The 12903-nt window shown below is 39.9% G+C and overlaps 1 protein-coding gene and 2 non-coding genes across 3 annotated transcripts; 1 reads left to right on the top strand and 2 right to left on the bottom strand.

Annotated features, from left to right (window-relative positions):
• Positions 1 to 109: 109 nt before the first annotated feature.
• trnap-ugg (transfer RNA proline (anticodon UGG)) lies at positions 110 to 181 on the bottom strand. Its single transcript has one exon. It is a non-coding gene; the product is annotated as a tRNA-Pro (tRNA).
• Positions 182 to 572: 391 nt separating this feature from the next.
• trnap-cgg (transfer RNA proline (anticodon CGG)) lies at positions 573 to 644 on the bottom strand. Its single transcript has one exon. It is a non-coding gene; the product is annotated as a tRNA-Pro (tRNA).
• A 1000-nt stretch (positions 645 to 1644) lies between these two features.
• On the top strand, positions 1645 to 9061 carry cep63 (centrosomal protein 63). The gene is made up of 13 exons (XM_072439166.1): positions 1645 to 1818; positions 1890 to 1976; positions 2066 to 2176; positions 2253 to 2366; positions 2678 to 2848; positions 2932 to 3077; positions 3257 to 3400; positions 4049 to 4151; positions 4241 to 4438; positions 4806 to 4883; positions 4951 to 5114; positions 7251 to 7539; positions 8219 to 9061. Exons 1-13 carry the CDS (start codon positions 1681 to 1683, stop codon positions 8408 to 8410), a joined length of 1935 nt encoding a protein of 644 aa, XP_072295267.1. The 5' UTR covers positions 1645 to 1680; the 3' UTR covers positions 8411 to 9061.
• The last annotated feature ends 3842 nt before the right edge of the window (positions 9062 to 12903 follow it).

The raw sequence follows: 12903 nt of genomic DNA, 5'->3' as shown, positions 1-12903 counted from the left end.
GAGAATATAATAGAAGGTACACACCACATGTACACGCAGCGTGTACAGTGTGTACTACACGAACCTGGATCTCAAAAGAAACGTCAACGTCCAAGTGGCAAAAAAGACAGGGCTCGTCCGGGATTTGAACCCGGGACCTCTCGCACCCAAAGCGAGAATCATACCCCTAGACCAACGAGCCACACTTGTGAGAGGAAGCAAGTTGAAAATATGACATTTACACACAGGAAACTATGCAAATGTTTTCTATAAATATGCAGAATATTCAAGCTTGTGATTTTGCTACAAATAAACTTCCCTTACTGTGGTCATAGCTTTGAGCCGCAGGGCCTTTCATAAGCCCTGAAACATTAATATTAGGTCCATGAAACATTTGTAGTTTCTCTTCTCTATCAGCACAAATAAACAAAAGTGAAATGATGTTCTCCCATTGTGGTATATGAGTCTATAAATGCCCTTAAATTCTAAAGAAAGAAGATTAGAGGTCACATGGAGACGATAATATAACAAAAAAAGAAAAAACATTTTAAAAAAAACAAATTAAAACTGGGAGGCTACAATTGGCAAAAGCTGGGCTCGTCCGGGATTTGAACCCGGGACCTCTCGCACCCGAAGCGAGAATCATACCCCTAGACCAACGAGCCACGTGCTCTATGTGGCTGAGAAAGTGGTACAAGACTATGAAATACTCCACTGCGGCGATACAAGTAAGTAGTAAATATATAACATTATGACGTTCTGCACTACTACACAGCTGGCAAAGATATTAATCGAATGAATATGATTGCTAGTCGTCAACAACAAACACATGCTGTACTATTACTAAGCCGTAACGTTTCCCGGCCTCTATTTTTCAAACATACCTGTAAAAATAATCTACACGTGTCCGTACTTTCTTAGGATGGGTTAAATTACACAGATTTTTGGACAAAATACTGATAAACAATCGGATTCTAGCGCTCGGAGCTGAAGCTTCTCTTTCTTGTTACGCAGAACGTGGTGAGGTCACAGTTGTGGGAGGAGCTACCGCCACAAATCCGGAAGAAACTATTGGAAATTCACATGAGCGTTTTGTTTTTAAGTTAGTTACATAGACTCTTTACGGTCATTTCAGATAGTTTAACGTGGATAAAACGCATTCGGGTTTTCGATATTGCGTCTCCTGCAAACCGGAAGTTCTTAGTTCTTAACTTCTTTGAGTTTTCCTCTTGATGTCTCGTCCTAACGTTACGTTGATGCCACAATAAACAAAGTGAAATGTGTTGTTAGGCTTGACCACGTTTGAGGGTTTATTGTTGCTAAAGGTGAGACTGGTGAACAGTAGGAAATGGAGATATTGGGAGCTCAAAATGACTTGAGGTACGTGCAAGTTTATTATTGTTTCCACTGATCAAGATGTTACTTGAGATTTCAATGTTTAAGAGCTGAATTTTGTATAGCAATTGAAATGTATGTATTGTTCTGTATCTATGATGTGAGTATCTTCTATAACACAACTATGTATACTTAATTATTTGTTTGTATCCTGTGTGGATAAAGAAGCACTTTTATAGCCTATTGCTTTGTGAAAACATAAAAATAAACGGTTCAAAATTGTCAGATGCAGTTATTAACCTTTGCATGTTCACCTTGTTTCTCAGCTTGGTGCTCTCGTCCTGTGAGCCCGAGCTACAGGAGCTGATGAGGCAGATTGACATAATGATCAGTCAGCAGAGGACTGAATGGGAGGCAGAGATCCGGACAACACAAGTCCAGCTGAAGACCGCCCAGGAGGAGCTGTCCACCTCCAAAGAGATGTTACAGAGGAAGGAGCTAGAGGTTTGACAATATCGTTATGTTCTCTTCTACAACTGAAGCTTGCATAATAGAACTAATCATATTTACGGCAGATCTCAATACTTCAAAAGCAACAAGAATCTTCCAAGACTGAACTTATGTCAAAGTATGAGCAACAACTGCAAAAAGTCTGTGAGGAGGTAAAGGAATTGGTTAATGTTTCTGTATTCAAATAAGGCTTGTAAAGTATTTGTTCCACTAAGTAATGATGGATGTATTGTGATTGTAGTTAAATAAATTGAAAAGGAGTTACCAGAAGCTTCAGCGCAAACATGTGAAGCAGAGCAACATAAAAGATGCAGACGATACAGATGGGTTCAGACTCAAGGAGAAGATTGAGGTACAATATATTCTCTTGTTATGTGGTCCACTGTTATTAAACTACTGTATTAATGTAGAATGTATGATCTGTACAGGAACATCAGCGGCGTGCTGCAGACTGGGAACAACAATGCCTTCAATACCAAAAACAACTCGCCACAATGAACTCAAAGAACAAGAACCTGACTCAAGAAATCTCACTTCTGAAAGTAAGCGTATATATTTGTATTATTCTTTTTTTATATTAGAGAAACATTAAAATGCTTTTATTTCTTGTTTATATTTTCTTTAAATGTTCCTGTTAAAAAAATAAAACATTCTGTCTTAGATGTCATGCATTCTATTTTGTATGCACATAGTATCTAACTGGCATTTTGGGGTTCAATTCTCATGTAAATAATTGTTAAAGGTCTAACATCAAGTAGATAACTCATGCCCTATGTTTAAGCTTTATTAAATGTATACATTTTGCTTACTCACATTGTGCTGCTGTGTAATATAAAACAAATTGCTTTTTTAGTCCCAGTGGTCACTGCCAAAGGAGCAGAAGCACAAGGACTGTTGTTCACAGTTGCAGCATCTTCGAGCTCAACTGGAGAAAACCCAGGACAGTCTTCATTCTCAAGAGCTGGAGCTGGAGCGCCTGCGCCCCCTGGAGGTGTGGTATGCACAGTACCAGAGAGAGAAAAAGGTCAGGATTAGTGACTCCAAGAGGAATAAGGAATGAGAGGACTGATTAGATGATAAAAAGTTGTCTTTTGTTATTCTCTTTAGGTAATTACGGAGGAGAGAGAGGAGTGCCACGCCACTTTAGACTCCCAGGATTTATTTGTACAACGTGCCAGTTTGGAGCGACACAGGCTTAGAAATGAGGCAGAAAGACTCAATCAGCTGCTGCAAGCTAAAGATCAAGTCATACGGTGAGAGGCATTATAGTATTATAGTATGGCCTGTGAGCAAAGTACTGGGGTGATACACAAGAGGGCACTGGTCACCTGTACAACAGAGTTTGATCATAACTACTTTCTCTTCAGTGGAGATGTAATAGATGAGAATATGCAAATGTCACATTTTATTAATTTACATGATTATTGCACAGCTCTCTGGAGGACTGTCTGGCAGCTCAAGGCAGCGCTGGAGTGGAGACCATGAGGCTGGACCTGGAGAAGACCTGCACCAAACTGCAGTCGGCTCAGACGTGTGAGGCTGAGCTCAGGGCAGAACTGTCCTGCCTGAAAGAAAAGTGAGCACTTTGTATTCATCATTTTAAAGGGATTAAAAACATGTGTCTTATGAACAGCAGAGTAAACAGACCAATAGGATGAGACGTACAAACATAATTATTATCTGAGTAAGTGTGTGTTTAGATTTCCATCACACAAAAGACCAAAACATTTCTGTGATATGGAATTGATCAAGACATTATTTATATCTGACCTATGTTTATTGAACCTGTTTTGTCAGTTTCAGCTTCATTGCACTTACTACAGTCTACATTAGGAACAGTGTACATACTAAGTCTATATTTATCTTATTGGTACATTTAAATAGTTTTTCTTTAATGCTTGTCTTATTTGATATATCTTGCTTTCATTATTGTTCATCTTTGTATATTGCACTAAATCACCAAAGCAAGTTCCTCACCTGTGAATTTTGTTCACTGACGATGGCAAGAAACCTTTTCTGATTCTGATGCTTATTGATAATCAGAATAAGAATCAGAAAAGGTTTATTGCCATTGTCAGTGAAATTCACAAACGAGGAACTTGCTTCGCTGTTAATGTGCAACATACAACGATGAATAATAATAACAGCAAAACACAAAAAGATGTGTAATCTTGTGCCTTACGTGGTCACTCAACAATAAAAACTGCCCTTGTCTATGTATTAGACTTGAGATCGTGAGCAGACGGAGAGAGGGCCAATCAAAGACTGAGCAAGAACTGAAGTGTATCAAGGCTGAATATGAGTCATGCACTGCAGAAATGAAAAAGGTACACAAAACCTGCTTTTTTATTCAACATGCTGTATTGAATGTATTAGATGAGTAGTTTCCAAGTAAGTAAAACATATTTTCCTGTAGCTGAGAGAGGAGCTTCAGCGGAGCCAGCTCACCCACAGCGGTGAGGTGGACGGAATGCGACGAGAGGTGTCCAAACTGACCAGTGAGCTCCACCAGAGGGACCGCACCATCTCCTCACACAGCGGCTCCTTGTGCAGCATCCGGGAGCAGCTCCGAGCAGAGCAGCGTCGAGCCGAGCAGAGGACCACTGAGCTCAAAGTAGGAACAAAGCATAATAAAACGGCAAAAAAACGGGCAATGTAGAACTATCGGGAGATTTGCCACTGTTTTTTTTGTTATTATAATGTGATGAAGGGGGAAAATGCTACAAAAAGGGTTTTGTTAACAATTAATTAGGGGTTTGTTCTCCTGAAAATGTAATTCCTTGATATTATAACCGAGCAGTCAAGGTTTATATCAGCTCTTAGTCTCTATTTTCTTCCTCAGTCTGGTTATGAGTCTGATAGTAACACACATTTTTCAGATTTTAAATTAGACGAAGAAACTACTATGTATTTTAACTTGATTATCTAAATTGGTCATATATTTAGTACTTTTATTGCCGCTGATTGAATGACTTTCTCAGATGACACGGGCTCAACTGGACACTCTGAAAGAAGAAAAACAACACCTGAAAAGTCTCCTGGGTTCTCGTTCCCCCAAGGTTTGTGACACTTATCCAAACAGAGAATGATAGTTTTTAATAATAGTAACACATTTCTTGTCTTCAGCATGGAGACCCGTCTCTGGCAACGCTGAGGGACAGTTACATGTTGTCGCTGAGCAGTCTGGAGCAGGAGAATCTGCAGCTGAGGCAGGCACTGGGAGAAGTGCGGAGTCGATTCAGTGCTTCCAATGCAAATGGTCAAGAAAAACTGCAAGATGCTGTTCGAAGGTACGCAATGACTAACGATATGAAACTAGAACTATTTTAAATGCTGAGTTAACGTCAAGGTTTACAACTTTTTGGATTTAAATTATAAAGCCACTTTAGCCACTTTTCGACTCTAAACTTAATTGTAATTCTATTTTATCCGTATTTCTATCTGGATTTTACAGACTTTAACAACAAATATGAAAAGACCTTTTATAACGGACAGCGCCATTATTAAACTGTTTGATAGAATAAGAATAAACAGCAAATTTCCACTTTATGCATAAATAATCTCCATCTAGAAGCCTAAAACATAATACATTTGTTTGGAAAGAATTTGTTTAAAAAAAGTCACACTGTTCAATAGAAATAATAGATTGACTTGTCGACAGATCGAAAAAATAATTACTGACAAGTCGAGTAAAATAATCCTTTCTTTTATGTCTACTTTTACGTCTGCTTAGAAACTGAATTACTTCTTCCCCATAAAATAAGAATACTAGGGCTGGGCAACTATTAAAATTTTTAATCGCGATTAATCACATTATTTCCCTGATTAATCACGATTAATCGCATTTTTCCGTGCAAAATTCAAAATGAATTCAAAAAAGAAGTGTAAAGTGCATCAGCATTTTTATTCAGTAGCAGTTAAATAAAATATGAAGTATTCACTTGCCACAAAATCCTGAGCCACAATCATTAAAGATGAACAGGCCACTTTAGAGGTAATGTCAGAAACATTGTAATCTCATTAAACATTAGACACTCAAAACACATTTTAGGAGCAGCAGAACCAGTCTAGTACCAAATGTCCCTAAAGCAGAAAACACTTCACTACAGTTTGTACATTCTTAGAACTTGACTCTAAAGCGCCATAACATTAGTTGTGCAAACAAACACTTAACCATTTAAATACAAATAAATACATTGTGTACATTTTAACTTAAACAATGTTATCAAACACAAAACTAAAGCTTATTGCCACTGCCATGGCGTTGAAAAGAACCAGAAAAGTTTGTAGATTCCTAAAACTGGGTGTTTTTTTACTCCTCTGCACTAAGCCAGTTGCTAAGGCACCAGATTATTCACGTTTTCAGATGATAAAGACGCGCGCCGGGCCCTTCTCGCGGATCTCCCCAGCTACGGTGCCCGGCCGGACCTGCTCACGCGGGCCCCCGGCGGGTTGCCTCGGCTGGCGCCTAGCAGCTGACTTTGTAAAGTTAATAAACCAAAGCAATCTTTAAACTCCATTTACACCATGAGAAAAGCAACACAGCACAACTCCTCCACTGAGCATGTGCAGGACGACTCGACTCTACTGAGCATGTGCAGGACGACTCGACTCTACTGAGCATGTGCAGGACGACTCGACTCCACTGAGCATGTGCAGGGCGACTCGACTCTACTGAGCATGTGCAGGACGACTCGACTCTACTGAGCATGTGCAGGACGACTCGACTCTACTGAGCATGTGCAGGACGACTCGACTCCACTGAGCATGTGCAGGGCGACTCGACTCCACTGAGCATGTGCAGGACGACTCGACTCCCCTGAGCATGTGCAGGACGACTCCCCTGAGCATGTGCAGGATGACTCGACTCCACTGAGCATGTGCAGGACGACTCGACTCCCCTGAGCATGTGCAGGACGACTCCCCTGAGCATGTGCAGGACGACTCCCCTGAGCATGTGCGGGACGACTCCCCTGAGCATGTGCGGGACGACTCCACTGAGCATGTGCGGCACGACTCGACTCCCCTGAGCATGTGCAGGACGACTCCCCTGAGCATGTGCAGGACCACTCGACTCCCCTGAGCATGTGCAGGACGACTTGGACGCACGTCTGCTGCTGAGTGTGTTCTACGGACGTGAGTCCGGCGCGTCGAGAACGCGCGTCCGGTGCGTTTGTCTTTCTAATGTTCACGCGCTCAAATTCTGCGTCGGGCGCGATTCGTCCGCAGCGGTTTGTACGAGGCTTTAGAACTGGTGCGGACCAGGGGAATCCGACCTGCGTTAAGGCGCGTTAAAATAATTGATTGCGTTAAATAAGTGATGAGTTAACGCGATAATAACGCGTTAACTTGTCCAGCCCTAAAGAATACAAATAAAAAATAGGCTTAACCTGTACACACATTTACAGTTGTGACTTTGCCTTCAGGGGCCAAGGAGACCAAAGGAAAACCAGGGAACCAGGAAGCGGCTCCAGCCACGAGGGGGAGATCCAGAAACTGTTCAGTCAGCTTCAGATCAAACCCCATCCCTCCACAGGACTGTCCCACTGCAGCTCCAGGGACAGCAGGACCCAGTCTCCCGCGCTGTCCCTCGCCTCCTCCTCCAGCTCCTCTGAACTGAACCTGGGCAGCAGGAGCTCGGCCTCCAGTAGTGACTCTGCTGCTGAGGGCCCGGGCTCCACACATGCAAAGATGAGGGAGAGGGGCACAGGAGCAGTGAGTACACAAGATATTCAATTAGTATATGGCACTTTGTCCTTTTAATTTCACATAAAAGAGACCATAAGGAAAGGATTTTGACTATAAACTCAACTTGGAAAGTGTTCAGATGCTTTCATATTTCTGTCCCTTTTGGCCTGTGCTGTGCTTGCTCAGACCAGACTGCATGATGAAGAGTCGGCTCCCGTAGTTTGTATCACCAGTAATTTAGCAGTTCTGTTGTAGGAGTAAAACATGTTCGTCTACCAGCTGATAAACGGGAACTATTAAGGTCTTATTTTCAGTCAAATCAACCAGTCTTGGGAGAATCGGGGCCAGTTTGTATGGGAAAAACCCACAAATAAAAGTAAAGTAGCTTGTTACCGCTAACATTTACCTGCCGAGTAAATCCCATCAGACAGCAGAGGCCAGTGTCAGCTTTACACAGAGCTCAGACATTTGTTTATTCTTCAACATGTTCAGAAACAGCAGAAAAGGCATCAGAATAAGGAGATATTTTGCTGCATGAAAATAGGAAAAGAAAGTTGTGTAAATTGCAACAGAGAAAGCTCTGGAGCTTTAGTTCTAGTAAAGTGGATTGTGCCCTATGGGGAAGTACATGATTCTACATCATTGTACAAATAAATAGTATCCTGTATATTCCTCTTTCATTACATTTCTGTTGTGTCTTCATTAGGAATCCTTGTCCCCATCTCCTTCTGGTGGGATGGTTTCTCGGTTCCTGGAGGAGGAGAGCCTGAGGTCCAAGGAGCTGCTGCAGGTACTGGACTCCCACATCCAGAATATGACAGACAATAACACGAGGACTGTGTTTGGGTACCTGCCCGGTGCCACGGTAACGCAGGAAACGACCACTACAAATGGTTAGTTACAGAAAAGGAGCAAGTCGAGATCAAGTACCTACTGAATATTTCTGACAAGGAAGGAACTTTTGGACATTGCATAAAACTGTTGGAGTTTTTTTACCTTTTACATTTGTACTTGATGTCCACTATATTTTAAGGAATATGCCAAGTTTCACAATTGCATAATCAAGACAATGATCGAATAGAGACATTTTGTTCATCTGTTTTCCGGATTTCAAATGAACCTCAATTTCATCATATTTTATTTTGAAGAATATAATAAAATGTTGCGTATTCCCCAAAGTGCCTGTGAAATTGAACATAAATTCCAGTATGAATGAACACAGACCTGAAAGAGTCATTAGCGTTTACATTTATGACATTCTTCAAACTGCTGACCAAAAATACACACCTGGAAAATATGTGCCACATTCCAAATACTATTCAGCACTTAAAATGGAAAAGGGCTCCTTAAAAACATTCAGATGTGCATATTTGGGGGATTACGTTTAGTTTTGGGCACAGAGAAGAAATTATGGTTCCAATTACTGTAAAAAGTTGGCAAATATGCTCTCGGCCTGTGAGGCATATCAGAAACAAGTCCCAGTTTAAGGCCAGAATAAGAACTGTTGAAATGTCCTCCGCGGGGTTTTAAATTAAAATGTGAAACTGTATATGAACTAACTGCCAGTCTTCGTTTGCTTAGCACTTGTATCAATAAAACCTCAAACCAAACTATACACAGAAATAAATCACTCTTGTCTTTCAGATGTCTCGTAGGCTTTATTATACAAGACAAATAATGCAATCAATCTCATCAGTGAAAGAGGCGATATGTGTTGATCTAATGACATCATGCGTCTTCTTTTATGGCGTGCACTAAAATGGAAGTGCACAGAATAAAAGAAGACGCATGACATCCTCGCACCAGGGATTAGAGCAACAAATATGGCCTCTGTCACTGATGAGATTGATTTGTTAACTGTTTGCTGTACACTGTGTCGGCTCGAAAGCTTTACCTTGAAATATTTCAGATTCCTTGCTGTGACTTGGCCAAGAGCTGGTGACATGAGTGACCCGAGCAGAGCTGTGCGAGGCTGTGGTGCCGGTCTCACCGGCGTCAAAGACGTGCACGCGTTAGGAAAATGTGTCTTTCATTAAAGGCAGTTGTCCGTCCTCATCAGTCCTTATCCTCTGCCCTTCATAAAAGACCTGTTTGTTTAATGAAAGGCTCAGACAAACCTTTCCCAAAGCCCTAACCATAACCTAATGGCTTCTTCCAAATCCTAACACAAATATTCAAGGAAACATTCTGCCGTTTTCCATGCACTTTGTATTAAACTATAACATAAGTTCAGTCGATCATCATTTTACATTTTGCTCATTGTAAACTGCAATATTGATCTAAAATGGCTTAGTACCAGGACTTGACTTCCTGTTCAAAACTGTAGAACTGAAGTGTCATTTACCTGTGGCAAGCAGTGGATTTTCATTTACATGTATTTAGAATTTTAAAGTGACATTTTAGAACCCTGCATTTGTCAAACATGAAATGTATAAAACTAAAATACAACTTTGAGTAAACTAATGATGATGATGACTGTTGTGACAAGGTGAAAAGCTCATAAAATATTATATTTTGCATAGAATATGTCCTCTTTAACATGAGTCAAATTATGTATTGTCAAAAATAAACATGTGCTAGCCTTGCGACCAATTAAAAGTAGCCGTGGTATAATAACTGGCTTGTGGATAAAAGAAGTGTCAGGAGGAACTCTTCTGCTGCTCTTGAGCTCATGGTCAGGACTGTGGCTGAAGTGACCTGCTGTGCGTTTATAGCTTTTATTCTCTTTACCAGTGGTTCTCAAACTTTTCACACCAAGTAACATCTAAAATAATATTTGGTATTCCGAGTACCACCAGATCTAAACTCTTGACTTAATCGTGGCTGAATTATGGCTAAACTAAGCTTAAAATGAGACAAAACCAGACCTAACATGAGAATAAACCATGGATAATGTTGTTGTAATTGATATCAAACCCAAAGAAGGATAAAAACATGGAATAAACTCCAAATAAAACAAATACTCAAACTACAAAGGGCCCAGCACATCTACACATGCCCAAACCATCTCAATCTGTAAAGTTTATATCCAAAATCCAAAGAGGTCAACTAATAGCGTCTTGTGAATGACCTGACATAACTTATCGAGACGCTGCTAAATTCCACTCAAAACAAATTAACTCTTGCCATCTTTTCGACCCTGTAACAGGAGAGTTTTGTAATCGTCACATTTTTCAAGTTGCCCGGAATTTAGCCTCAATTTAATTTAATGTCCAGCGAGGAATGAAGGCCGTCCTCCCTGCAGGTTTGAGAAATACCACATATGTACATTTTTTTACCAGCGTCTGCAGGGATTGCGGAGAGGAATGCGCTCTTCGTGCCAATGCCGTCATTCCAGCTTCATCCTCAATTAGGAAGTTTAGGAAAGTTAATATCAACCATGTGGGGAAAGGAACATGCCGATGGGGACTGACTCTCAAGAAGAAAAAGTCAACATGGCAATTCATCGTAATGTAAATCAACTCTTGTCCAGATTTGAGAGCTTTTTGTACATTTTGTTTCGTGGTGTCGTTGTGGTTTTTGACTGGTTCTAGAATGATTTTGTCTCTTCTGTATAACAAACACTGTTATCCCTGAACACGTGCAATACTTGACTGACTTAACCATGTGCAATACCGTCATCTTCATGTGCAATTACTGTCATACTCACAAGCAATTAATGTCATATTCATGTGCATAAAACTGATGTAAATAAGAGTGTTTACTTATCATTAGTATTATTTAGTCTTATGCCAGCTATTTTTACTTTACGTTATTATCATTTACTTTATTTTATTTTTTATCTTTTTATTTCATTTATTTATTCCTCCATTCCCTATTAAGATATGAGAGGAGTTTTGTTAAGAGTTTTTTGTTTTGTTTATAAGAGTTCTTCTATAAGAGTGTTTTTTTTAAACTTCCTATAAGTTAACTGTTCTTTCCTCTGTATCTACTGCTTTGTAACACCAAAATTTGTGTGGACAATGAAGGATTATCTTATTTTATCTTATCTAACTCACTTGTGACTTGGTTGATAGATAATATACCCTTGAGTCAGTAGATCCCTATATACTGAGTCCATGTGTGTCTTTTATTGCTGCATGATTGATTTAATCCTAATTTATTCATCCCATATTTAGCCTTTAAATTGACCAAATCTTCTCCCAAGCAAAGAATTGACATTTCAGATCCGATTGCCATTGGATTATTCAAATGTGTGATCTAAAATGGATGTGAGTGTTTTGATATTGACTCTAGTGTTGATGTAGCGTGGAGCAGGCATTCCTCAGCTCTTCTGGGAGTTTGGGAAGATTCCTTTAAGAGGCCTCGACCAAGGGAAAGAGAAGATGACGAGGGAAGATGGGCCAATGCCTGAGAGACTTGGGACTTTATGTAATAATTCAACAAAAATTATGTTTGAGGCCTAATGAAAATAATTGAATTCAACAAATTGCTTTCTGGAGACTTTTGACCCTTCACAGATTATACTGCACCAGAGGAATGTATCTCATCTGCAGATAATTCACAACCATAACACTGTTTGACTCTGTCTGACATTGTGTTCTCAGATTCATCACCGAACACACCAATCAAGTATCTGTATTATCACTAATAATACCAAATATACTTGAAATGGTTTGAGATGTAAGCGAAACAATGTAGTAGAGCGTTTAGGCCTTCAACACTTGTTTCTTATAAGTTAAAGCACGGTGGCTACATTTGTACTTTTTAAGTGTCCCAAACAAAATAAAATGCTTTGGTCATTAACAAATTACGTTTATAAGAAAATAAATTCAGATATTAACATAAACATAGTACCATAAGCAGCCAGCAGAGGGGGCAGTTACACACCCATACACCCAGTCAAACAGTGATGATCACAACAAGTGCAGTTCCACTTTATAAGATTAAGTACAAGACATCAAATCCTTCATTTTCCCTCACGACAGAGAATTAGTATTTAATAAATAAGTAAGTACCCTAATAGAAATTATTGTCATCAATGATGGTAATGCAAATGTAACTAATTTATTGTTTGGCAAACCCTTTACAAAAAAATAAAAAAAATGGTGATTGAGGTCTTAAAACAAAGTGCTCAAAGATGCACTCAAAGCAGAAAACCACATAGTACATTGTACAACATAGTACATTGTAAAGCTTCACAGTATCATCTGATCTGTGAATGTGAAGTATTTGTCGGAGGAATTCTCTCTATCTCACAGATCAGAGTCAGAGGAAAAGACTTGAGATGTTTGGGTTGAGGTTGGTTTTGTCAATGGAGTTTGTCTGAGAAGCAGATAATGTTGAGGATTTCTAAAAGTGCATTGATGATGATAAAGGCACCTGAAAAGTGAAAACTGGCTGGATGTGAATGAAAGGAGATCCATGGGGTCAGCAGAGCACACATTATTT

The sequence above is a fragment of the Eucyclogobius newberryi genome, unplaced genomic scaffold, assembly GCF_026437365.1.
Source record: "Eucyclogobius newberryi isolate DKJ021-1_F unplaced genomic scaffold, fEucNew1.0.hap1 SCAF_9, whole genome shotgun sequence".
Lineage (NCBI taxonomy): Eukaryota > Metazoa > Chordata > Actinopteri > Gobiiformes > Gobiidae > Eucyclogobius > Eucyclogobius newberryi.
This window is presented reverse-complemented; position numbering and strand designations above follow the sequence as displayed.